The sequence below is a fragment of the Osmerus mordax genome, chromosome 14 (assembly GCF_038355195.1).
Source record: "Osmerus mordax isolate fOsmMor3 chromosome 14, fOsmMor3.pri, whole genome shotgun sequence".
Taxonomy (NCBI): Eukaryota; Metazoa; Chordata; class Actinopteri; order Osmeriformes; family Osmeridae; genus Osmerus; species Osmerus mordax.
Genome location: NC_090063.1, coordinates 4470955 through 4495503, shown reverse-complemented (window position 1 = coordinate 4495503; position 24549 = coordinate 4470955). Strand labels below are relative to the sequence as shown.

The 24549-nt window shown below is 44.8% G+C and overlaps 2 protein-coding genes across 2 annotated transcripts; one reads left to right on the top strand and one right to left on the bottom strand.

Moving 5' to 3' along the window:
* The first annotated feature begins 1044 nt into the window (after positions 1 to 1044).
* On the top strand, positions 1045 to 4514 carry ptger4b (prostaglandin E receptor 4 (subtype EP4) b). The gene is made up of 2 exons (XM_067250639.1): positions 1045 to 2172; positions 3092 to 4514. The coding sequence occupies exons 1-2, from the start codon at positions 1387 to 1389 to the stop codon at positions 3677 to 3679; spliced, it is 1374 nt and encodes a 457-aa protein (XP_067106740.1). The 5' UTR covers positions 1045 to 1386; the 3' UTR covers positions 3680 to 4514.
* Positions 4515 to 5243: 729 nt separating this feature from the next.
* Positions 5244 to 23179, bottom strand: ttc33 (tetratricopeptide repeat domain 33). The gene is made up of 5 exons (XM_067250463.1): positions 22969 to 23179; positions 22496 to 22730; positions 17693 to 17774; positions 14249 to 14380; positions 5244 to 7407 (listed from the first exon to the last, which is right to left on the bottom strand). The coding sequence occupies exons 2-5, from the start codon at positions 22717 to 22719 to the stop codon at positions 7030 to 7032; spliced, it is 816 nt and encodes a 271-aa protein (XP_067106564.1). The 5' UTR covers positions 22720 to 22730; positions 22969 to 23179; the 3' UTR covers positions 5244 to 7029.
* Positions 23180 to 24549: the final 1370 nt, after the last annotated feature.

Below are 24549 nucleotides of genomic sequence, written 5' to 3'. Positions count from 1 at the left end.
GAGCAGGAAATAGTCTTACATTACATTCAAATTATATTGAAATTCTTAACCCTTTTCTAAACACTTTTGGTCGCAAATGCGCAAATTGTAATTTCTCTTGAACTGCCCCCACACGTCGTAGGCCTATTAGACCAACAAGGACTAGTCATCTTACATTTACATTTAGTCATTTAGCAGACGCTCTTATCCAGAGCGATTTACGACAGGGACATTCCCCCGAGGCAAGTAGGGTGAAATGCCTTCCCAAGGACACGTCATTTTGCACGGCCGGGAATCGAATCGGCGACCTTCAGATTACCAGCCCGATTCCCTAACCACTCAGCCACCTGACTCTCTTGGCCTAACTAACGCAGGGGGAGTATCTAATTACCAAGAATTGAAATTCCTGTTAAAGTCTCATTGTAAATAATGAATGGAGTAAATAATTGGTTGAATCCAAAACAGATGTCCGGGCCATGCGCTCTACAGCGTTACGCACAGGCAAGGGTGGGCCTGCGCACTCAGTGCGCATTCGATGTCTGTAACAGTGGTTACAGGTTAAGCCACAATGATATTACCTTGCGCTTTCCAGTGCAATACTGAGAGCAATCCATCACCAAAAAATCAGTTCTCTCCATGTTATTGACGCCTGTGTATTCTGAAATACAACACCATGTTCGACTTCGTTGTGAATCTCTAGACTTTTTGACCTCATACTTTTTATGTTAACAATTTATAATGACTGTTACTACACTATGAGCCAAACTAATTAGACGTCACTGTACTTCTTCATGAACCGAACCACATGATAACATATAGTAAGTATTTATCCAACGATAACCTATATCTATGGTCACATCTATTCTCATTTATTTACTCTTAGGCATGAGAAGAGCCTTTTTTACGAAAAGTTATTCAAGAGGGTATTAAGAAAAACAATCGGACCTATGAGATGTTGTGTTCAATGAGGTAGCCTAGGCTACACCTACTGTAGTGGTGTACAAAAGTTTTCTTCAAAATCATAGGCTCACAGGAGCGAGGAGGAGGAGCAGATCAGGAGCGCAAAGGAGTAGACTAGTCTACAATAGCGTGGAGAGAGCTCGGCGCACAGAGGGGTGAGCAAGCGCACAGGACACTGTCAACTCAAAGTCAAAGCAGTTATAACAGTCACATCGGAGAGAAAACTCCTGTCGTCAGTTACGACAAGCCAAAAGAGTTCTCACTGGAGTCTTACTAAAAGAGCGAATAACGTTGTCAACTAAAGAACATGGAAATTGGAGAAGTATGGCTCTGCGCTTCATTGCACAACTTGGAGAAAGCGCGAGGAAGCTAAGAGCAAGCGCGAGCAGGGAAGGAGAGTAAATGACAAGAATTACGCAGAGACTGTGAGAGAATAGCCACACAGACATGAATAACACCACCTCGAACGAAAATCCCCGGTCCTGGGATCCCACCATCCCAGTCATCATGTTCATATTCGGTGTGGTGGGCAATGTTATCGCCATCGTGGTGCTACGCAAAACTAGGAAGGAACAGAAGGAGACCACATTCTACACGCTCGTGTGCGGACTCGCAGTGACTGACCTCCTGGGCACTCTCCTGGCCAGTCCCGTCACCATTGCAACCTACATGAAGGGCCGGTGGCCAGGGGGAGAGCCGCTGTGCCAGTACTCTGGATTTATCCTCCTATTCTTCTTCTTGGTGCAGCTCAGCATCGTCTTCGCCATGTCCATCGAGAGATACCTGGCCATTAACCATGCCTATTTCTACAACCATTACGTTGACCAGAGACTTGCCGCCCTGACACTGGTAACCATTTACGTTTCAAACGTTATCTTTTGCGCGCTGCCCAGCATGGGTCTTGGAGAGGTCAAACTCCAGTATCCAAAGACGTGGTGCTTTATCGACTGGCGGACAAACGACTCGATTCATGCCACCTTCTCCTACATGTACGCTGGTGTGAATTCGTTTCTGGTCCTGGCCACTGTCATATGCAACGTGATGGTGTGCGGGGCGCTCATCATGATGCACAAGCGGTTCATACGCAGGACCTCGCTGGGCACGGACCAGGGGCGCATCGCGGACCTGCGGCGCAGGCGGAGTTTCAGGCGCTTGGCTGGGGCAGAGATACAAATGGTCATACTGCTCATAGCTACTTCTGCCACAGTACTCATCTGCTCAATACCGTTAGTGGTAAGTTGATAATGTAGCTACATGGCTTTGTGTGTTAATCAAAGTCAGGAAATTAATCAATAACAACATGCGGGCTCAAGTAATCCAAAAATATTTGGCATATTTCAGCAGTGAAGAGTTGCTGATATATTACATTGATATGACTGACATCATGTCAACAGCCAGAAGACATAATGCAAAAACTGGAAACCGGAGAGCTACCAAAACCCTAAAAGCCTTACACTCATATTTCACCATCGCTTTCTTTTTGTAATGTTTCAACATGAGTCTGACAGTTGTTTACATGTTTTGACAAGGTTGTTGATTGGCCTCCAGGGGCAACCAATGGCCAAAAACATGCTTATGACTGATAAATAATGTGAGACAGAGCTGTGTTTTCATTGGCTACTTGCCACTGCTTCTGTGTTGGGTACACACAGTACAAGATTAAGGGAGATGCAGGAGGCTCTAATATGAATGATAAAATATAATCTATACACACAAGAGACACTCGCATTTTTACACAGCATAGCAACACTTCACATCACCACAACATTCCGAGCATAAATCATGAGCTACATATCAAACAATGTCCACAGCGCACCTTATACAGAATGTACATATTGGATCGCAGCCTCGATATTTCAACTCTATATAAAACCTCTATACGTTATTCTACGTTACAGCCGCCACAGAAAAGTGAGCACTTACATGCACACTAACCTTGCCCCCTCTCACCCTCAGAGAAGTGAGCCCTTACATGCACACTAACCTTGCCCCCTCTCACCCTCAGAGAAGTGAGCACTTACATGCACACTAACCTTGCCCCCTCTCACCCTCAGAGAAGTGAGCACTTACATGCACACTAACCTTGCCCCCTCTCACCCTCAGAGAAGTGAGCCCTTACATGCACACTAACCTTGCCCCCTCTCACCCTCAGCTGCGAATCTTCGTCAACCAGCTGTCCCGTGCCAAGGTGGACGTCCCCCCCGCTGAGAACCCTGACCTGCAAGCCATCCGGATGGCCTCGGTCAACCCGATCCTGGACCCCTGGATCTACATCCTGCTGAGGAAGACCGTGGTCCTGAAGCTGGTGGAGAAGATCAAGTGTCTGTTCTGCAGGATGGGCAGCAGGGGCCGCCGCCAGGCCAGAGGCCAGTTCCACTGCGTCGACGGCCACTCCTCTATCGTGTCCCGGGATGGCCCCTCGCTGGTGTCCCCCGGGCTGAGGGAGGTCATCAGCACTTCGGAGACCTTTCTCTACCTGCCCGAGGCTTCCGACTCTGGGCCCGGTGGGTTCACTCCCGGGGGCCTGGGCAGACCCAGCCCCACAGCAGTGGAGCGCTCCCTTCTCCAGGACCTCAACATGGTAAGAGAGCAAGAGGACCCATTACTGGCCACCTCTGAGGTCAAGACGCCGGAAACGCCAGGTGGGATGAACAGGCTACCCCTGGAGCCCTCGAAGGACCCAGCTCTTTATGTCACCTTCACGGACGAGACCTCGAACTTGCAGGAGAAATGCATCTGACATTGTACTTTGAGAACTCCATTAATTAACCACCCTTCGCACATGTGGTTGGTCAACTGAACTCAAAAGGAGAAGAGAAATTGCTGCTGGTTGAACTTGAATGGCTGACTGTAACATGAATGCTAGTAGCTAATGCAGCTGAAACATAAAGGACTATGGGTAGGCTAGTTTAAGGCCACTCAGTAGGTGTCTTCAAGACTAAAGACTGCTCTATTCATGTGACTGACCTGTACGTCAGGTGATGAGGTATAAAGGCAAAACGAACATCAAAAATATAAAAATTAAATATTGTTATCCTTAAATACCTAAATGTGTCTCTACATGTCAAAGTCCTACTGCAATACAAATTCAACGTACTCGTACACATCAATGGTGTTCAGCCACAAAACCCAAATATTTTCAGTTACAGATTAAATTGTTAAGGGGAATTTCAGCACACTTTTAGAAACTTAAAACCACTGCAAGGTCAATTAAGCAACCACAGGCTTACTAGGCATTCTGACATAAGCTCAAGAATGACATTCAAATACTGTATAGTTATGCTACAATGTGAATTGTGTGTTCCATGTTTAAGTTATTTAAGAAAGCAAAAAATACATATCTTCTCTGTGAGAAGGTTTGACAACTCTGAACTTGTTACAAATGATTAAAAGAAGGGCTACAAGCTTTGGCTACTTCAGAAACATTGGTAAACAAATGTATCATTTTGAATGACTGGCACTTCTACAACCTTGCATGAGGTATGGGGTACCAACAAAACTATTGACTTCAATATAATAATCCCATGCCATGTTGACCTATCTTGACATTTTGTGTAGTGAGTAAATGATGTTAAAAGAACTGATTGCTGTTGACTTTCTTTCCACAAGTCCGTCATGCTTTGCTGAGCATGAATCCCAGAAAACCCAGGAAATGGAAAACAAATGAGTCATTCTGTTTAAAGAAGTTACTACACACTGTACAAACAAATTGATGGATACAAACTTATAAATAGTCCTATTTAGTCCTGCACCTGTTCTGCATGTTCTTCCACTAGCTCGCTGTCTAGAATTCATCGTGGGGTTGACAATTACAGCACCTCCATATACCATAGTGATTGACAGAGATAATTAACATTGCATCAAACTGCGACCGCAAGCTGCCCAATCCATCTCAACTGTGCAGTCTGTCTGGATTGGAGAACTAGGTGGTTGACAATTAAACATGTTTAGGACTACCAACATAGCCCATTGTCCACAGTGTCAGACTTAGATTTGTACACGATTTCACCCAGATCTTGATCACTTTGTTCCTCTGGCCTCTGAACAAGGATGCTCTAAAAGTGACCTTCTGTTTCAGCAGTTATTGGCCAGACAAGACTAGCAAATAAATCATTACTGAATCGTATCAAATGGATGTTACAGATTATTACACATCAATCAAATGTCCATGATTTTGAAAATAGGATTATCAACTTTTCCATTAATAGTTTGATAAATTTAAAGGCTGTGTTCAAAGTATCAACATTTGCAGTGGAAATGTGTAGTCGACAAATAATTAAAAACTAGAAGCAATATTCCACACATTTATTTCAGTTCTTACATTTTGGAGGACAAACGAGCGGATTACTGTACAAGCATAGGCCTACTGTATTTATCACACTATGTGCTAATATTGGCATTCACATTTTAAAAACATAAATGGCTATGCCACATCCTAATCACGGTTACTTCCTTATTTGACCAAAAAAACATACTTAAAAAAACATACTTAAACAAATACTATGCCAAAAATTACGTTCTCTTTCTTATGGCAACCTTTCTGCAATGTTCTTAACTCTGTGGAGGGGTAATATTATTGATCGGTTGAGAAATAGTCCTGCACTTTCCTACCATTGGCCTTTTTGCACTAGTGCCCTTTATCATCATCAGCAGTAGCAGCAGCTTTGATGGCATGGCAACCGGCTGTTGGTGTCATCTGTATTCCTCATCTCTTTATCCAAGAACCTGATACTCCTCACCGCCATTAGAATTATACAATAAATCCATCCCAACACCAGGCTGTGGCCACAAACCATCTGCAGTCGGCTCTTGAGTCCTGGAGTCTTCCACAGGAGGCGCCTATAGCCACAACTCTGGAGGGATGGGCTGGTACAGAAGTGTAGTTGTACTGGGCACCAGAGACATGAAAGACAACACTCCGCCTAATATGAATTTAATGAATACATGTATCGCCTTCTTATGAATGTAATGAACACGGTTCCTCCGTTCCCCTCTTGCACTGCCTGCCCTCATGCCAGTCTCAACCCTCCACCGTATGGCCTCTCGCGAGTCACACCAACCCTCTTCAGTATGAGTATTGGTGAAAAGGATCTGCTATTAGACCACGCCACTCACACGCAATGAGCGTTCAAGCTGTGGCCCTTTAAGCATGGCTATTCAATCAGTGCAAAGCTTTCTGTGGAGTCGCTCCAGACCTTGCTGGAGATTATTGTTTCAGCAGCACCCACCCCATCTCCCCAATGGGGTCTCTTATGACACACCACGTTCTGAAGCTTAAGTCGAATTCTGGGAATCATCGTGCAATATTATTTTTCAAAGATCCTCCTTTAATCACTTTGTCATGGAGATCAAGATAAGATTGTCTTATTTGTTGCTAATTCTGAAGCTATAATTCCAACAGCAGCCTTATCTTGCATTAAACTGCAATTAAGGTTCCTAAAGGCATGGGACACAACATTTGACTGGTACAAGTGACTATCATGGGGAATTGTCAAGGAGATTTCCAGACATTCGTTTTAATACTTGTCAGTTTCAAGCTGTGACAATTTAAAAGACAACATACGGTATGTTCGTGACAAGAAAGACAGACATTTTCCAAAGAGAAAAGCAACTCAACTTAAGACAAATCTGACACTGGCCAGTGGTTGTTGACCTCTCGGGGATAAATGATAACAGAAAGTATGTGTTTATGCTCTGCTGCTATGCTCCAGTCTCTGCATAGGGAGAATTGACAAAATAAGGGTTTTGTCAAAACTTAAAACTTAAAAACATACACCAAAAAGCCCATTAACAACAGAGTACATATGTCTAATTTGTCTCACACGATCCTATACCACAACAAAGAAAACAACAACGTGCACAACACAAAGCACACAAATAAATCTTAACCCAAACAAAGGTTTCTCAGAAAAGTCCGTAGGTCTATAGAGCTTGGCAGTCCACGATCAATGACTGGTGGGTGGGCTCGACTGATCACATCCAACACCAAGGAGTCTATGGATCAGCCCCTTAAGGGCAAACCGTGAGAGGAATTGAACAGACCTTAATGACTCGATCTACGTGATCGACCAAGGCCTTCAAGACCCAAGCTCACGGCCCCCGCGCCTTGACAAACTGCTCCTTGGATGGGGAAGACGTCGGGGTGTCCCGCTCCGCCTCCTCCGCGGGGACCTCCCTGGCGTTCCCTTCTGCGTCCACCACCACCGCCGTCTCCCTCAGCTCCTCGTAGCGCCTCTGTCTCTCCGCCACCGCCGTGCACGCCGCCAGCACCTCGTCCGACTCAAAGTCGTAGTCCTCCTGCAGCTCCGGGACGTGGAGCGCCTCCTGGCGCGCCTCCTCCTCCCTGTGCTTCCTCTCCTGGGCCGCCTGCCGTTGCTGCTGCAGTTGGCGAGCCCAAGCGAGGTCCTCCGACCACAGGGGGCGCTCCGACGGACACAGGTGCACGGCCATCTGGAAGGACCTCACAGCCTGAGGGTGGGCATGCAAGGATGGTGTGGAGGAAAAAAGGGTCAGAAACATCCCAGTTGGACATTCTACCTTCTGCGATTTATGCCGTTTTTCATTTGTTCCATGTTGCTCAAGGACACAGCCACTGGTGCGTGTCTGAGGAATTTCGATGCGTGCCTGGTGGTGACTGGGTGAACAGGAATTTTTGATGTTGTATCATCAGGGGCATGATGACACTAATGCCATTAAGGTTGTTAATGACTCTGAGCTGTTCTGGTGGCGTCACTCAACACAGGTTGCTAGGCATTATGAACCTCTGGGATGACCACAATCTAATTGTGCTCTGCGTAGGTCAGGGAGCTTGAGGATAGAGAAGGTTGGGGGGCCATGCTTCAGAGAGCCACGGACATATTTATTGAAACTCTTAAATCAGGTGGTTTAAGATCTGTTAGAGCAAACCGAAGGCTCTGTGCTATCGATCGCTGTGGTAATACATCACAGTCAGTGGCAGAAGAAACCCAATGCCATAGTCCTATATTCCTCTCAAATCACTTGACTGTTTAAATGTTAAAAGTGACAGGAAACATTATTCTGTCAGGAATACAGTTTTGGGAGATTATGGAGAACAGTTTCACCCGTGATCAGTAACAATGCCTGTGACGGATGTTTTTCAAACTGTTGTGGAATTTTAGGACTTAAATTGTATTGAAACCGCCATTCTTGACTATATTCAAATATACACAGTGCCGCTAGAATTTTCTTTGACACAAACCTTGTTAGAAATATTAATACTAAGCCTAAATAATCTCTTCTCATTTTATTTTGCTGAATACAATTAATGTCTCCCACCTGAGACTCTGTACACTCAAAACAATGCTGAAGAGTGTCAGAAAACAACTCAACGAGTAGTTTATTGTGGGCAGGGCTTCCTATACTGAGCCTATGCAGGTCACTTGAAAAATGATCCAAAGACTCGTACCCGAAGACACAGTCGGGAGATGAGCGTATAATTTATGTTTCCTCTACTGAGCCTATATGCAACAGTCCCGATGTGCTGCCACGAGAAAATGACCGAATCACTCTCTGCAACTGCTCGTTTCTCCCGAGCCAGAGTCAGACTTGAGATTCGTTCAAAATTAACTAATCGTTCACAAACAATTCATCACTAGTGCATGTTTGAGTCTGTTTTTTCATATATGCAGCCGCCTATACACAAACACCTAACCCTAATAACATTTAAACAAAAGGTTTCTCAGCAGTTTTTTTTTGTATTAGGTGTCCTTAATAACATACTAAAAGTTTACCAAAGTTTGACCATTAGAAAGGTGTAATTTCTAAGATGGCGTAGAAGGTGGGCAGGAAGCCCTTAAAATATTCTAACTCCATTATTTGACCAAGCCAAGTAATCTTGGTGTCTAACCAATCTGGGTCTATGAATCCATTGGACTTGTCTAAATTGCATTGACATGATTACATACTTATGGTGTACATGATTTTGTGAGATTACTGTAAGGTTTTATCTTTGTTTGTGGTGAACCAGATATGTAATCGATTTAACCTGTCATGTAACTCCTACTCAGTACGTGTTTTTGGACACATATGCTTTTTTTTTTTAACCCAGACTTGACATTCAATGTAAAAGTTAACTCTGAATTAGCCCAAACAGAGGCCTGTGTGTGAACCCTCTAAAATGGTCACTCATTTCCATATAAATTACATTTACATTACATTTAGTCATTTATCAGACGCTCTTATCCAGAGCGACTTACAGTAAGTACAGGGACATTCCCCCGAGGCAAGTAGGGTGAAGTGCCTTGCCCAAGGCACTCCAACACAACGTCATTTTTGCACGGCGGGAATCGAACTGGCAACCTTCAGATTACTAGCCCGATCCCTAACCGCTCAGCCACCTAACTCCCCCTAACCGTCACTAAATAAGGTAATACATATGTAATGCATCCTCTATAGATGTTTTTGAGTATAAAGGTGGCATTATACTAAACCCAACAAAACTAAATTCACAAATCAATTTTCAGCAATTCAGAAGACACTCTAATCTAGAAAAGATCAAGGAAAAGCTTTGCTGTTCCAACGGTTCCTGATCATGTCAAAAACTGAACTGTTTTCCCTGGAAGATGTAATGAGCTATTAGCTCATTTCCTGCTGCCTTCGAACAGGGCAAGGAAATCTTCCGTATTACTTAAGTGTACAACATCAGTAAGATGAAACAAGTCCTGGGTAGTGACTTGTGTTCCCAGTTGCCGTTTATTCATGCCATTACAGGATGTGATACAACTTTAACGCATGGTTAGTGTTGGCAAACAGACAGCATTCCAGAAACTTGTGAATGGTGGATCAACCATCCAGTCCTGTGCAAATGTGTTTCTGCTTCCACATCAAGCAAGGAATGTCATAAAGGACCATGGGACCAAGGCAACGGCATTGTTGTTTGGCGGAAAGAGTACCGATTCACAGTCGTTACCACCAAATCATTTGTTACCCCAGAACGTCTGCCTCCAACTGAGTCCTCAACCAAATACCACTGCCAAAGAGTTTACTTCCAGATCATGGTGTGGATCGGAAAGGAAGGTGACATGAAAACAGTGGATTGGGGATGGAAACTGGTGGACAACCGGTTCCTGCCAGCTATGACCAGTAAGACTGTTGCCCCAGAAAGCCTCCTGCAGATGATCCATTACTTATTTTTCGCATACACATGCTTGTAACCAAATGCTTTAATATATAATTGTACTTGTAATCACTTATATATCATGCAAATATGCTAATATAGCGGAGTTAATTATTTCGCTTGCCATCACTGTCACTGTTTAATGATTTCAATATTTATTTTATACAAATTATTTTTTATACCAACTTATTTTTATAATGCTTTTAATCTTATTTACAGTTGTTTATTTTCCGGAGATTTATTGTAGAGGTGTGGTTGCCATGGAGACCTGGGTGTGTGTATAGGGGGAAGGCTCTGCTGCGCCCCTGCAGACTTGAGCGACAAACCCCGAAACTATTTACAGTCTGCATGTGGTGTTTTCTATGGTAAGCTGCCCTAACACTAGCTCCGTTATATCTTATATTTTAATCGCATTCCTATGGCTATTCCATAACGTTTTGCTAGCTTCATTTATCTGTATGTTAATATAGTTTATTTCAATGTTTTACATGGTGTTGTCCTTTTTATTCATTGTCAACATGCTTAAATGTAGGCCTACAACATTTTCATTTGTTTTAGCATTCGGGTGACTGGCTGATCGGTGCTAAATGACTAAATGTTATATCGTGTTCATCACCAGGTACATTTGGTGTTGAGATAAATCTATTTACACTCTGCATGTGGTGTTTTCTATGCATTCGGGTGACTGGCTGAATAGTGCTAAATGACTAACTGTTATATCGTGTTCATCACCAGGGAAATAAACGGTTGGTTGGAGCCAAAGAATAGGACTCTGTTTCATCAATACACAACTCACAAGGAGTACACAACCCCTACAATGGTGCCGTGACCCAGATCATTAGTGTGGAGTGAGTTTAGAGGGGTGAATGTAGCAGGTTAAACTCACTCCTCAAGTATGTAATAGGCCACCGCGTCAATGAATAGCTAGCCTTTCGTTGGCGTAGCTGGTAGTGGTCGTGCTTGGGATGCCAGAGGTGGCAGGTTCGATTCCAGCGATGGGCGAACATTGGCCAAGTGTACCTCTGGCAGAGCAAGACCACGTCTGTTACATACAAACTGGTGCCATCAATACACAACACACGAGGAGTACACAACCGAGGAGTACACAACCGCTACACTAATTAGAATATTATATGGTCAAAACATGTATCAGGCACCGGTATTCCTGGTCTAGGAGGAATAATGGTAATTTTAAGGACCTGACGGCCGCCATTTTGAAAATGGGGCCTTTCTTGGAGTCAATCCATAGACATATATACAGTAGACACAGCGAGCCTGCTCTTTAAAGAGCTCTCCCCCCGCATACGTTTCTTCACTTCTTCCCCAGCATCAAGTACATTTAATAGCATGCATTTAATACCAAAACATGTGTATGTATAGGTTGCACAGGTCTGAAAACAAAATAGTCAATGGTAGGTGGGGGATTATGTTTTCTTTTTTCATGTATTTCATTGACTTAAACAATAAGAGTAATATTTCCTATCTTAAAAATAGGATTTGATGGTGAGAACATTTCTTTTGAAGTTGATACATAGAGGTTTTATAGTAATGGTCTGTAGGCATGTGAACCTTTGGTCCGTTTTCAGGACTGCTGATATTCTGGATCAGAAGGCTGTCGTTTTCGACCTGTATGAGAGTAGCCCCCCCTACGCGCAGGCTAACTGCATTAAAATCGCATGCCTTTGAACCTATACATTTGTATGAAGAGCCATACGAAATACTTTGAACCTGCTAAACAAAATACATTTCTTTTGGTAATCATAGCTGGGGTATATTTCCTCAGAATGCGATCAAGGAGCAAGAATGTTGGTTCGCGTTCGTTACTATACGGTTTGAATGATGAGTTTGAAGGATTTTGTGTTGAGAATAACATATGTGATTTACACAGATAACCAACATTCTTCTCTTGAATTCTATAACAAATAAAGTATGATGTGAGACATCGGTCTCCCCTCCGTTTCGTTGCAAAATCATGACGAAATCCGTCACTTTTTGATTCGGAGTGGTTTGCGCGCGCTCCCGCATCTTACGGCACAACACCGGGACTGATTCGGGGCCTACAGTAACGTTAAACAAGTCATACTGGTATAAAACAGAATGAAAACAAGAGGGTACCTCTGCCCTTTATGATAACCATTGCTACTAGCATAATACGCCCCTTGTTCCTTGGTGATTGATGAATTTGCAATTTACGACCAATCGTAATTTAAACGATTGGCCCGCCTTTCAAGATGCATCGCCCTGCTTTCACCAACAATGTCTCACTGCAGCATACCTAATGCCCACGCCCGATAACTGTCAGGGAATTATTTTTGGTGGTGGTGGGTGGCAGTTACGAAGATTCATTCAAAATGAAAAGAGAGAGAGGGATGCTTGAAAATGCGATTGGCATATTTCATCATGAAACATAAGCACCCACTTGCAGAGTGTCCATAAGTGAAATGTCTGAAAGAGTAAAATACTGTGACAACTTCAAAGTATCTTGGATCATGATCATATGGGAGGAGTAGCAGCCTAGGTCGAAGTCCTGGGATTACAATGTGATGTTTTCACCGAGGCGTAGCTCTGTCACTTCTGAGAAAAGGACACTCTCAGCAGTGCATTCTTAAGTCCATTATTTCAGAGGAAAACAACATCTTGTGCTGGGGGGTGGCGGTGTTGGGTTATCAATCATTAAGGACAAAGAGTAGGCTACTATTCTGCTGAGTGTGAGAGATCAGTGTTTAACTAAGTAACAGCCAGTATGTGTGGACCAGTGTGTCATTGTGAAAGTGGCCAAAAGAGTTGCTCTCTTCACCACATCAAATATGTACCCAGTCTCCATCAGTCTCTGGACAGGAGTCACACACCTGTCTTGCAGATACACTACCACTCCCCCCCCTCCATCCTCTTTATTTAAATTAAGCCACATTAACAATGGAGATTGTCTTTTGTGGTTTCGGGTAAGAGACTTTAGTTCTACTGATGGATTTATTCATGCCGAAGCATAAAATATTACTGTTAAAAAGACAATTCTGTGCTTCAAACTTGGTGGCAACAATTTGGGAAAGGCCCTTTCATGTTTCGGCTTGATTTCGCTCTCTCGCTCTCTCTCCCTCCCTCCCCCCATCATCATTCGGCAATGATTCCCTGATGACAGAACTGTCCCTACGGCCTGATGGCCTGTTTTCTTTTTTAACCTCAATCTAAATCAGGAATTCTAATGATGAGAGCTGCATTTTTTTTAACAGGCTGTTCATTGGCTGTACTGCCATGTTCGACCTGAACCTAAAGCAACGGTGAGCGGTGGACCAAGAGCGAGATGGGTCAAACGAAAGGCTGACAGAGACTAGTATATTTCTGTGTATGTGTGTGAATGAGCAGAATCTCTGCTCTCCTCTGTACAAAACCGGTACTACTTGATCATCCTGCGACTTGACTCGACAAGTCCTTCTATTAATAGACAAGGCATTTTTTTCAGTCAACCTCATACCTTCTTTCTATATTGATTCGTACACGTATGTTTGTGTTGTGAGTGAATAATGCCTCCATTCTGCGTGTGTGTGTGTTTGGCCAACATCATCACAGCTTGGGTAACTTTCAACACTTCCCATTGTCATCCCGGGTGCCTCTCCTGACAGCCATGTGACTGGGGAGGTACTGGGGGAGACACGCACAAACAGTGCCACTGGCCGCCAGGGTTTTTGGAGTTCAGACAGCCCGTTTTCCCTCCTCGAAGCAGCTGAGTGCCCCGGTAGAGGCGGGGCAGGTTTCACACCAGGGGCACGTTTGGGCATGCGTTCTGGGGCACCGCGGTAATCTTCCATGCCCAGGGCTCAAGGGTGTGCTTTGACAGAAGCACTTTATCTGAGGGGCAGGGATCTGGCTGGGGTTACAAGTACGACCTGGCAGGCCTCCCTGACACACATTAGGCTGGTGGGGTCGTTACATAGAGATAAGACACAGTCAAAACAGTCTTTCTCTTTTGCGATGAGAAAAAGCAGAACTCTCCCTGATGGAAAAGCAGAACCATTTGGGAAATAAAGAAAAAGGTCTCTTAAACTGACACCCCAATCGGGTGGAATTGCCACCGACTATAAATCTGTCCGGTCCGGACGCAGAATGGATGTGGTGGTAAGCTAGTGGTTCATTTGGGACCTGCACTTTTGTAGGCTTACTGGACGCCATCCTCACCAGGTCGAGCTCTCCCAGGCTGAGCTGGGCGCGGCCGAGCGTCTGCCAGCCCTCCCACCACAGGGGGCGGAGCTTCACCACCATCTCCGCAGCCTGCACCGCCGGAAACACCTCCTGGAGCATCGTCAGCACCTGGGGGGGGGGGGGGGGGGGGGGGGGTCACACAGGGCTCAGGGGTCAAGTTTTTCGTGCGCGATGGTCTTGTGTATGAGAGCTGACGCAAAATGTAGGAAATGGACCACGATGGGAGGCTATTAGTCCAAGTGTGCGTGGGTGCAATTTTTCATGATGTCATCAAAAAAATATGTAAGACAGAAAAATATAGCTTTTGAGATAAGTAACAGTAAACAGTAAGAAAAAGACACATACATCATTGTTAACTGACAAGAAGGGTTCGCTTTAGGTTAGCGGGGAAATGATTGGCCCTACCAAAGTCAAAGTCAGATATGCTCTTTCTGTCACACAGCACCGGTGACATCAACCACTGAGGAATGTGAACCATTTCAGTCGTCTGAAAATCTAATCAGACAGTATTGGACCACTGATCGCAGTGTGTTACTCAATATGGTTGTGTGCATATGAGCGTGTGTGGGTCTGAGATAGAGGAGCTGTCTTTTGATGGATAGTCCTTCCCCGGTGGGTGGTGTAATAAGGGGGTATGTGACGTCACAATGCAGTCTAAATGTCTAGGTTCGGGATTCATAACAGCCCTAGCAGGCCAGCTACCGTCAAGACTTTATTTGATTACGAACCGGCAAAAAGGGGGAGCGAAGGGAGGAGGAGGGAGAGACAGAGAGGAGTTGTGGATGGAGCGGGAGTGAGGAGGAAGAGAGGGATAAAACAGGGAAAGACAGGGGGAGGGGAGGGGGGGGGGGGGATATCCAGGCAGTGATGTCCCCATCCGTCCATGTCTTGGACCACCGCCCACTGTGAGAGCACAAGGCCAGCTGAGTTCCAGGCCGCAGAGCTGCTAACCTTCCCCTCAAGTGACCTCATCAGGGCCAGGATCGGATCTATGACGGATATGTGAGGAATTAGCTAGCCGTGGAGACTGTAGTCTTGCAGACCAGACACACACACTCACTCCTTACATTAGGTTAAAGCTCTCACTCTCATTAGGAGAGCAGAGAATGTCGGTCGAAGATACCGTTCTATCTGCAGGGAATGTTAAAAGCCCCTATTTTGGAACGTGACGTCATGCTCGGGGAGAACTGGGCATCCTCACAGGGAGAGAAGCGGAAGAATTTGCGCGGGGCTGTGGAGGAAGTGAGGGGTGGGCTGCTCGTCATGGCAGGCAAGAAGGAGGCAGACCGGTCTGGCGTGGACTGGGATGGGCGCCGACAGGTCTGTGTTCAGGGGCCAGGAGGGCAGGATGCAGGTCCTCTGTCACGCTGACAAGGGGACGACAGAAGGGAAGTCGCGGTGACACACAGGTGGACAAACAGAGAGCTGGATGGACAGGCAGACCGAACAGGCAAGATGGCAGGACTGCGTCATGGGGGATGAGTTGGGTGGAAATCTCGGATTTCTTCCACAGTAGAGAGACATACAAGAATCTGTCTCTGCATAAATCTTATTTGTTGATGGGTCTTGGTTTATTAGATGAGACTGAGAGACAGACAGACAGGCAGATGGACATGTAGAGAGTGTCATGGAGTCTGGAGGAAGCTCAAGAGAGGAAGGGGGTGACGGAGGTGGCGAGCATTTGTGGACAGTCTCTCCACGCATCTCCCAGCCGGTCTCTCTGATGTGTCTCTGCTGACCTCACCTGCATCTCCATCGCATCTGAACTTCCTAGTTTCGGAATGGTCTATCCGGTGAGTGGATTAGACCTTTGATTACTTTGGGAATAAGCTCATTGACTCCATTGTGTAGGGCAAGATTTATTGAGCCCAGATCTGTATTTTGCAATGATCTCCAAAGGGGTTTCTACCTAGGTCTGTTGGCATGGCCCCTTCCCTGGCCCTCAGAATGTCTTCAGTCCCCAGGCCCTGGCAGTCTCTGGGTGCCTACTGCACTCGTACCAACCCAGACAAATAGAAATATATTTTTATTTCAGCAGACCGTTTAGGCGAGGCTATTCGTACGCAACGAAACAAATCAAAATCTTCATTTACGAGCAGAGAAAACTCACATCCAGCCAAGCAGCTGAGTCAGGTGTGTGTGTGTTTATTTACATGTTTATGGGTCTGTCTGTACAACTGCACCACGGTGGAAGGTAATAGGAAAGAGAGTGAGTAATTAAAATCCTAAGCTGCCAGGAAGGATCCAAACTTTGGGACATCATGTAAAGACACTAAACCTTTTGTAAAGCTCTTTCTTGTAAGTCGCTTTGGATAAAAGCGTCTGCTAAATGAATAAATGTAAATGTAAATCTCATGACTCCTACCCTCAGAGCCATTGTTCCATTTTGGAGTGGAAATATGTGGTTTTTGACTCCTACAGAATGTCAGAGCAGTCGACACAACGGCCTGAGAAAATGTAAGACAAGCTGAAAGGTTAAAGCTGCCAGAATGAAGGTAATTATTTAACTGATCCTGCATGAAGGTGTGAAAACAGAACAAACAGGGAGACAGGAGTGAAGCAGAGAGGAAGACAGAGATGAAACAGACCAGGGACAAAGAAACAGGCTGCACGGTTTGTCGCACTGTGTCATCGCCATGTCGAAAACTTCCTCCAAAGTCTTCAAAAGCGTACCGCTGTGGCCGCTGAAGAAAAAGTGGTGAATGACAAGAACGTTGCAGTGGCACGTGCGCTTATGCACACACACACACGGTATAAAACTTTGAAACTCCAGCTGCAAAGTGCCTCATGTAAGAGCAACTGGACTACAGGTAGCAATTTCCTCTCTCTCACACACACACACACACACACACACCCCAATCTCCCCAGAACCAGGCCAGATCATTCCATACTAATCTGTAATAGGGAAGCTTCAAAGTGAAGCCCTGCTTTCAGCTCAGATCCTAAGTGGGTGAACACACCTGATACAAGATGTCTGTACTGTCCCAGCACAAACACAGAGTAAGAGAGGCAGCCAGAGAGAGAATTAAAGAGAGTGTAAGGGTAAAAAAAAAAAACCTGACAAGATATTCTGAAAGAAGCAGGCAGATTGAAAGGTCGTTTTATCTGGTTATATGTGGTCCTATCTGGCTATGCATGGGGGGGGGGGGTACTGAGAGAGGGGGAGGACAGGTATTGAGAGGTAAAGTGCCAGTGGGGGTATGGGGAAAAGGGACGAGACAATGGAGAGGGAGTGAGTTAGTGAAAGAGAGGGGGAGAGAGAAGGGAGACGGACGGATAGCATGGCACTGCAGTGTGAGGAAGCAAGGGAGAGTGCCAGGTATGATGAGAGGGTGGTAAATATGGAGGTGCAATAGGAAAGAAAGAAGAGAGGGAGAGAGAGAGAGGGGTAAGAGGGAGAGAGAGGTGTAAGTAGTGTACCTGTGACTTCATCTCATACAGCAGGGGGTTCTCTGGAGTCAGATGAATGGCCTCGTCCCATTTTTTAATGGCCTCCCAGTGCCTGTTGAGACACACACACACACACACACACACACACACACACACACACACACACACATATATTGACAGACACACACAGTAACACAGAAAGACAGACACACAGCATCAATGTTCTGAATCAGGGTTTCACACACTGTGTAAAGTCAGTTGGCTCCTGGCGTGTGTGTGCAAAGGACAGTGCCTAGTGTAGCTGTACTTTCCCTGGTCCAAACCTGGCTGGGAACTGACACCCTTACAATGGTGACAGAACACAGAACATTCCCACCAGTTCTGATTCTTTCTCCATCTTTGGCCTCCCCTCTTTGTTACTGTACCACCTGTGTTTAAAAGGGCCTTGTTTTGAGGGGTATCAAAAAGCGATAGATCACACTTGTTCCTGGGTTAGAGTGTGTCAGTTCCCTTATAGGTTGCAACTTCTGGGGCAATGTTAAGCTCTTTAGTCAACTCCAGATGCAAGAATGGAATAATTACAATCTGTTCCTTTCCAATTCAATCAGTCCAGTGAACAGTTTTGAACTCACGTTAAATATCGACCAAGTTATTTTAGTGTTTCGAGTCTAGATTTAGTTGATCTCCTCGCACCCTCCCACCTCCACTGACAGAGACTAGATGCATGTCTGGCGGTCCAGTACTAAACCCTGTATGCCCGTCTGGAGCTGGACGCCAGCTGGCAACACGACACCACCACCCAAAGATAGCCTTCTGGTTTCACCTATTCTTTTTTTCATTTTCTTATTATGGCCTTGTTATGAAAAGCAAACACTAGCGTGTATGAACAGCTTAGGGTTAATAATGAAATAAAGTCAGATGAGTGGAGGACACTCCTCGTTATGTCGTTGTACCTTGACCGCGATGAATACGTCGTTTATGACGCAGCCAAGAGCTGCATTCGTGTTATTCAGCCGTCAGTTAATTAATAAGTTAACAAGCCAGTCAGCCAGTAAACCAGTCAGTCAGTAAGTAAGCGAGTCAGTCTGCAAGCCAGTCAGTCAGTCATCCAGTCAAGTAAGCCAGTCAGTCTATAAATTTGAGTCACACAGTTGGGTGTTACAGTAATACATTTTCATAACACATAATAATCTAATCCATTCATAAATACATCTACCAAATGTGTCATGTTGGAATGTGAAGGACACTGATTCGGGGGGGGAAAAAAGTTTGTCCGGCAATGACAAACTAAAGGTCTTTAAGTCGGAGGTCAAAGTGATCAGTTACATGTAAATGGTCCTCTTGTCAAAACACTGTGCTGTCGGTCAATATTGGCTGACAGTTTAGCTTGCTGTCTCTCAGCCAACGCACCAGCCAATCACCTCATCTGGTAAGTATCACCCTCCTGTGTGTGCCTTGAGTCATCTAGTGATGAAGACAGACATCCTCCTGCCGCATGATCATAAATAAATATGTCCAAACTGGATCATGTGGTGTAACAGGCATCACAAACCTGGACAAACAGTCTATCATCAAACAGGGCCAAAACAACTGTTTGGTTCCCCTTTGTGAGATTGAGGCTTCTGATTGTGCAGACTCTGAAGTACTCGGGCCTGAAAGAACATCTCAATCACAGGTGAGAGGGAAAAAAAGAAATGAAAACAACCTCACAGGAACAAGACCAAACAACTCGCTCGTCAACTTAGACCTCTGTGGTCAATAAGTTTAGAAAGATTTTACTGTTGAAATCCAGTTCTTGAAAAACTCGATGACACTTAGTCACCATGAGCCATAAGCATGCTGTGTTAGGTAATGTTAGTGTGTTAGTAATCAGGCTGACAAGAGTATCAAAAAATAGCCAAACTGAGATGCGTTTGATTTGTTTCATCTATGACTCGCAAGGGACCAATTTCTTGATTTAACTGCATGGGATAATTATATGAAGCACTCTTGTATTTGTTAGTATTAAGTATTTGTTAGTCCAATTGACGCTGGACGGTTTGAGTGGAGGAAATTTCTGGATATCTCTCTCTCACACGCACACACACACACACACACTCAGGGTTGACCATACTAGGCCAGAAGAACATCATTTCCTCTGCAGAATCCGAATCCAGTTAACTCCTAACAAAGCCAATTAAACATAGTCACTGCGGGCAACATGCACACTGCATTGGCTGCAGTAGGAGGAAACAGGAGACTGAAAGGAAATTCACAAAAGGCAGAATATGTCACTTTTTATTATACGCTTCAATTCTGATGTGTGTAATTGCATGTGTGTGTGTGTGTGTGTGTGTGTGTGCGCGTGTATGTGCATGGGGTAGACAAAAAAACAATGACAATTTCATTCATCCCACAGTTAGTTTAGTCACAGGCACCACAGCGGCGGACGAGACATCAGGATTCTACATTAAAACACCGTGTCCCAGAATGCTCACGTCATCGTATACTGAGAGCCGGGAAGCCAAGTACTGACGTGGGCCTGCGGATTGGGTTTCAGTCGTGCCTGGTTGACTCCTACAACTTCAGTTGATTGTTGGGTTCTTGTCCCTGTTCAGATGTGCTGACTAATAAAAGTGAACTCATGCATGTCTGTGCTCAAGAAACTCCTGGTGGCACAGGCCAGGGTTGGAGTGGCACAGGCCAGGGTTGGAGTGGAACAGGCCAGGGTTGGAGTGGCACAGGCCAGGGTTGGAGTGGCACAGGCCAGGGTTGGAGTGGCACAGGCCAGGGTTGGAGTGGAACAGGCCAGGGTTGGAGTGGAACAGGCCAGGGTTGGAGTGGCACAGGCCAGGGTTGGAGTGGCACAGGCCAGGGCTTGAGTGGCACAGGCCAGGGCTTGAGTGGCACAGGCCAGGGTTGGAGTGGCACAGGCCAGGGTTGGAGTGGCACAGGCCAGGGTTGGAGTGGCACAGGCCAGGGTTGGAGTGGCACAGGCCAGGGTTGGAGTGGCACAGGCCAGGGTTGGAGTGGCACAGGCCAGGGTTGGAGTGGCACAGGCCAGGGTTGGAGTGGCACAGGCCAGGGTTGGAGTGGCACAGGCCAGGGTTGGAGATCGCTGGAAAGCTTTTGGCTTGGTTTCTCTACTTTTTCTTGGTTAGTCTATCATGTGCTTATCTAAGGCAAATTGTTTCCAAACAGTCCTTATAGCTTATGAGAAAAATGTGCCTGTGAGTGTGGGAAAATGTGCAAGAACTCAGCACTTCACACCAACGCCTCTGGTTAGTTGGTCAAACTCTGTGAATGAGGGTATTGCGATGTAGCCAATCCAAACTGGCCAATGAAACAAGCTAATGAAAAAGAATATAGAGCTCTAAGGCTATGGGTATGTATGATAAGAAAATGATTAGCCTAGCTCCACAAAAACAAGTGGAAACAATTGTGGCTTTATTGTTAAAATTATTGGTCAAATATTTTTCTTTATCTTGACCATGGTCAAACTGCATATGTTTAATACTGACCAAACGGGTATCGGGAAATAAGTAAATGCCTTATGAATCCCTCCTGTTAACACAGCTCATCTAATGTTAGGTGCACTTGTTTTAAAGGCCAGGTGGATCAGAAGATTACCGACACAAAACTCTAGCCTGGAAGGGACCTCATATTCAGGTAAACAAATTGAAATATGAGATGTCCTACTTATTACGATGACGATCAAATGGAGACTGGACAACCGATAAATGAGATCGCTCTTACAGGCAATGTACCCAAGGTCATGGCAATCCCTCATTAGTTGTGTGCTTTTAATCCCCAGAAATGAATTTGTTTGTGGTAATGCAGTACTCTGGCCAACAGCTCTCTCTGGTGGTGTACTACGGTTGGCTTCACTGTGGCCTGCTGGCAGCTAGTCTTGACAGATAAATCTATCAGTTTGCGAGGCTGCATTTGAATTGACAGACTCCAGCAGACTTTTTCCATCAGTTGCCACTGAGAGATGCCATACAGAACTGATTCTGCAGAACAAAACATCTGAAAAGAGGGGGGAACCGAACTTCTAGGTCCTTCTACAGCAGGGTTAGCCACCCCTGTTCTACAGTAACAAAGGCTCCAGCGCAGTGGTTCTTAACCCTGTCCTCAGGGAACCCCTGTCCAGCATGTTTTAGATGTTTCTTGGCTCCAACACACCTGATTCAAATGTATGTTCATTACCAGGCTTCTACAGAGCTAGATAACGACCCATTTATTTGAATCAGGTGTGCTGTTATCAAGCTCTGTGGAAGCAAGGTAATGACCAGAATCAGGTGTGCTGGAGCAGGGAAACATCTAAAACATGCAGGACAGGGGCTCTCGAGGACCAGGATTGAACACCCCTGATCTAAAACATGCAGGACAGGGGCTCTCGAGGACCAGGATTGAACACCCCTGATCTAAAACATGCAGGACAGGGGCTCTCGAGGACAGGGTTAAGAACCACTGCTACAGCGGCTCCAGCTGTGATAACATCTCAGAGCTGTACAGAGTAATAAAGGGGGTTCTGGCATACACACTCACTCACTGGTTACAGAGTGAATGTCGTTAAATGAGAAGAATTAAAGGCCATTACATTGCCTCTCATGTATCCAAACACCTGGTCTGCCTACACGACCTACTCACAGTAACCTAAAATGCATACCGGTCCTGCTCACCTGGATTGCTCTCAAATGACCCACCCCTACTGACCTGCCTACCTACGTAATCTGCCGTCGCCCAGATCTAACTATCACCTCCCCTTCCTACTTTCCTCGCTTGCTACACAGACCTTTAACATCTGACCTTGCAAAGCAAAGTACCCTGCAAAATATTGTCCCCGCTCACCTGCCCTGCTCCGCCAGTGTCGCGCCCTCATCCTTTAGCCTCTTGCTCTTGGCGGCGCAATCTTCCAACAGCACCTCGCGCCTCTTCTTGATTGCGTGCAGCCAGTCCACATCGTCATCCTTGTCCGCTCCGTCGTCCACCTTCTCAGCCTCGGCCTCGAACTGCTGGGCCGCCGCCTTCGACACCCGCTCACCTACTTTCCTTTTCCAGCCAAACGAAGCCATGCTGAAGACAACTGCAGAAAGTCATATTTATTAACACGATAACAAAACATAATACGTCTGTATCTAGCAGAAACAACAAGGATAGGATATTGTTTTGTGTGGAGTATGAAATATGTAACCTATTCTTATTTGACTGGCATAACATTAGCTAGATATGTGCAGGGCTAGCACTAGTAGCCTATGTGACCAACTTGACGAGCTAGCGCTTCCAGCAGAGTGCAACCACACAGACTAGCTAATTGAGCTTACCTAGATCGTTCTCCTAGCCCAACCAATTTACAGCGCCAGCAAACTTGTACCCTGACAAAATGAAAATGTTTACTATGTAACCTATTCCGACTCAGTGGTAATGAAGGCATGAAGTGGTAATGCTGTTGATTTCGTCTAGATCTAATGTTTCCAGAGGACAGCAACTGCGCTCGCCCTCATTAACAGATTAATTTCTCACATATGACAGTCAATCAAACTATTTGACCACTTAACCATAATTCCTACCAATTATATAGATTTTGGTATTGAACAAAAATATATATTTTTCTTTACAGTTCACCATCCTCTATATCCATTGGATTTATAACATGATCACTCTATCTAACCCGGAAGCTTTTTAAAATGTAAACACTGACATTTAAAGTAACAGTTCTACGTTTTAATCTTTGGGCCAAACGAGACCATCACTAGCGTTAACTAGTAGGCTATGTGACAAATATGGTCTTATAGAATATGTAAGTGTGTTACAGCTCTTGTTTATGGTTTAACCGTTTGATCAATTTCATATTCTCTTCAAGATCCTCTGAGCACTTACTGTCTGCTCCTAATTTCAAATTAAATTATTTAGGTGCCAGGGCTTTTAGTTGTGCAGCGCCAAAATTCTTAGTCTTTACCATTGTATAGCCTATCCGCAAGTTTGATTTTATTTCCCAGTTTAAAACTCAAATTAAAATGTATTTGTTTAGCATAGCTTTTATTGATCTTATTCCTTGATCTGTATGTTTGATTTGTATTGTATTTTTGTATTGTTTTGTATTGTATTCATGTTTTTAAGCTGTAAGCAAGGTGTCCTTCAGTGCCTTATAAGGAATCTATAAATAAAAGGTATTATTATATTGGAGTCAGGTGGCTGAGCGGTGAGAGAGTCGGACTAGTATTCCGAAGGTTGCCAGTTCGATTCCCGGACATGCCAACTGACGTTGTCCTTGGGCAAGGCACTTCACCCTACTTGCCTCAGGGGAATGTCCCTGTACTTACTGTAAGTTGCTCTGGATAAGAGCGTCTGCTAAATGACTAAATATAAATATAGTCAGTAATTCATTGTACTAACACAACCCATAAAGAATGTCTTAAGGGATAGCAAAGCCAGTTTGCTAAATCTGAAAGTCTACATCAAGGGACCCACTAATATCAAAGTACCAAGTGCTGACGTCAAAACATTCTCTGCTTTCCCGAAACCTGGAAACTAGACTCACAAATACATCATAACAAGACAGAGCAACATGAACATTTGTGCAATTTAGCGGTTTATTAGGCAGTTGTGTATATAAATGATTTATTTCAAACACTGTCCATTGAAAGTTATATTGGTAATTCTAGAAGGGTCCCTTAACAAAAGAAATAAAAATAAAACGTTTCTTTAAAGCAGTTAAGACAATATACAATTACATAATTCTCCTTAAAAGTCCCCACTCTGCACACTCCCACTCATATGGAAAAATGATTCACAAAATAAGCCATTAAAAGAGGGTACAAGTTTCACACAAACACACACACATTTTCCAAACAATTCTTGCGTGTTGTCATAAGGACAATTTGGAATCATATCGTGCACCTATC

Coding starts and splice junctions, on each gene's coding strand:
- ptger4b (XM_067250639.1), top strand. CDS start 1,387: ATGAATAACACCACCTCGAACGAAAATCCCCGGTCCTGGGATCCCACC. Junction 2,173..3,091: donor TCTGCTCAATACCGTTAGTG/GTAAGTTGATAA, acceptor TCTCACCCTCAG/CTGCGAATCTTCGTCAACCA.
- ttc33 (XM_067250463.1), bottom strand. CDS start 22,719: ATGGCTTCGTTTGGCTGGAAAAGGAAAGTAGGTGAGCGGGTGTCGAAG. Junction 17,775..22,495: donor ACACTGGCGGAGCAGGGCAG/GTGAGCGGGGAC, acceptor GTGTCTCAACAG/GCACTGGGAGGCCATTAAAA. Junction 14,381..17,692: donor TGTATGAGATGAAGTCACAG/GTACACTACTTA, acceptor CCCCCCCCCCAG/GTGCTGACGATGCTCCAGGA.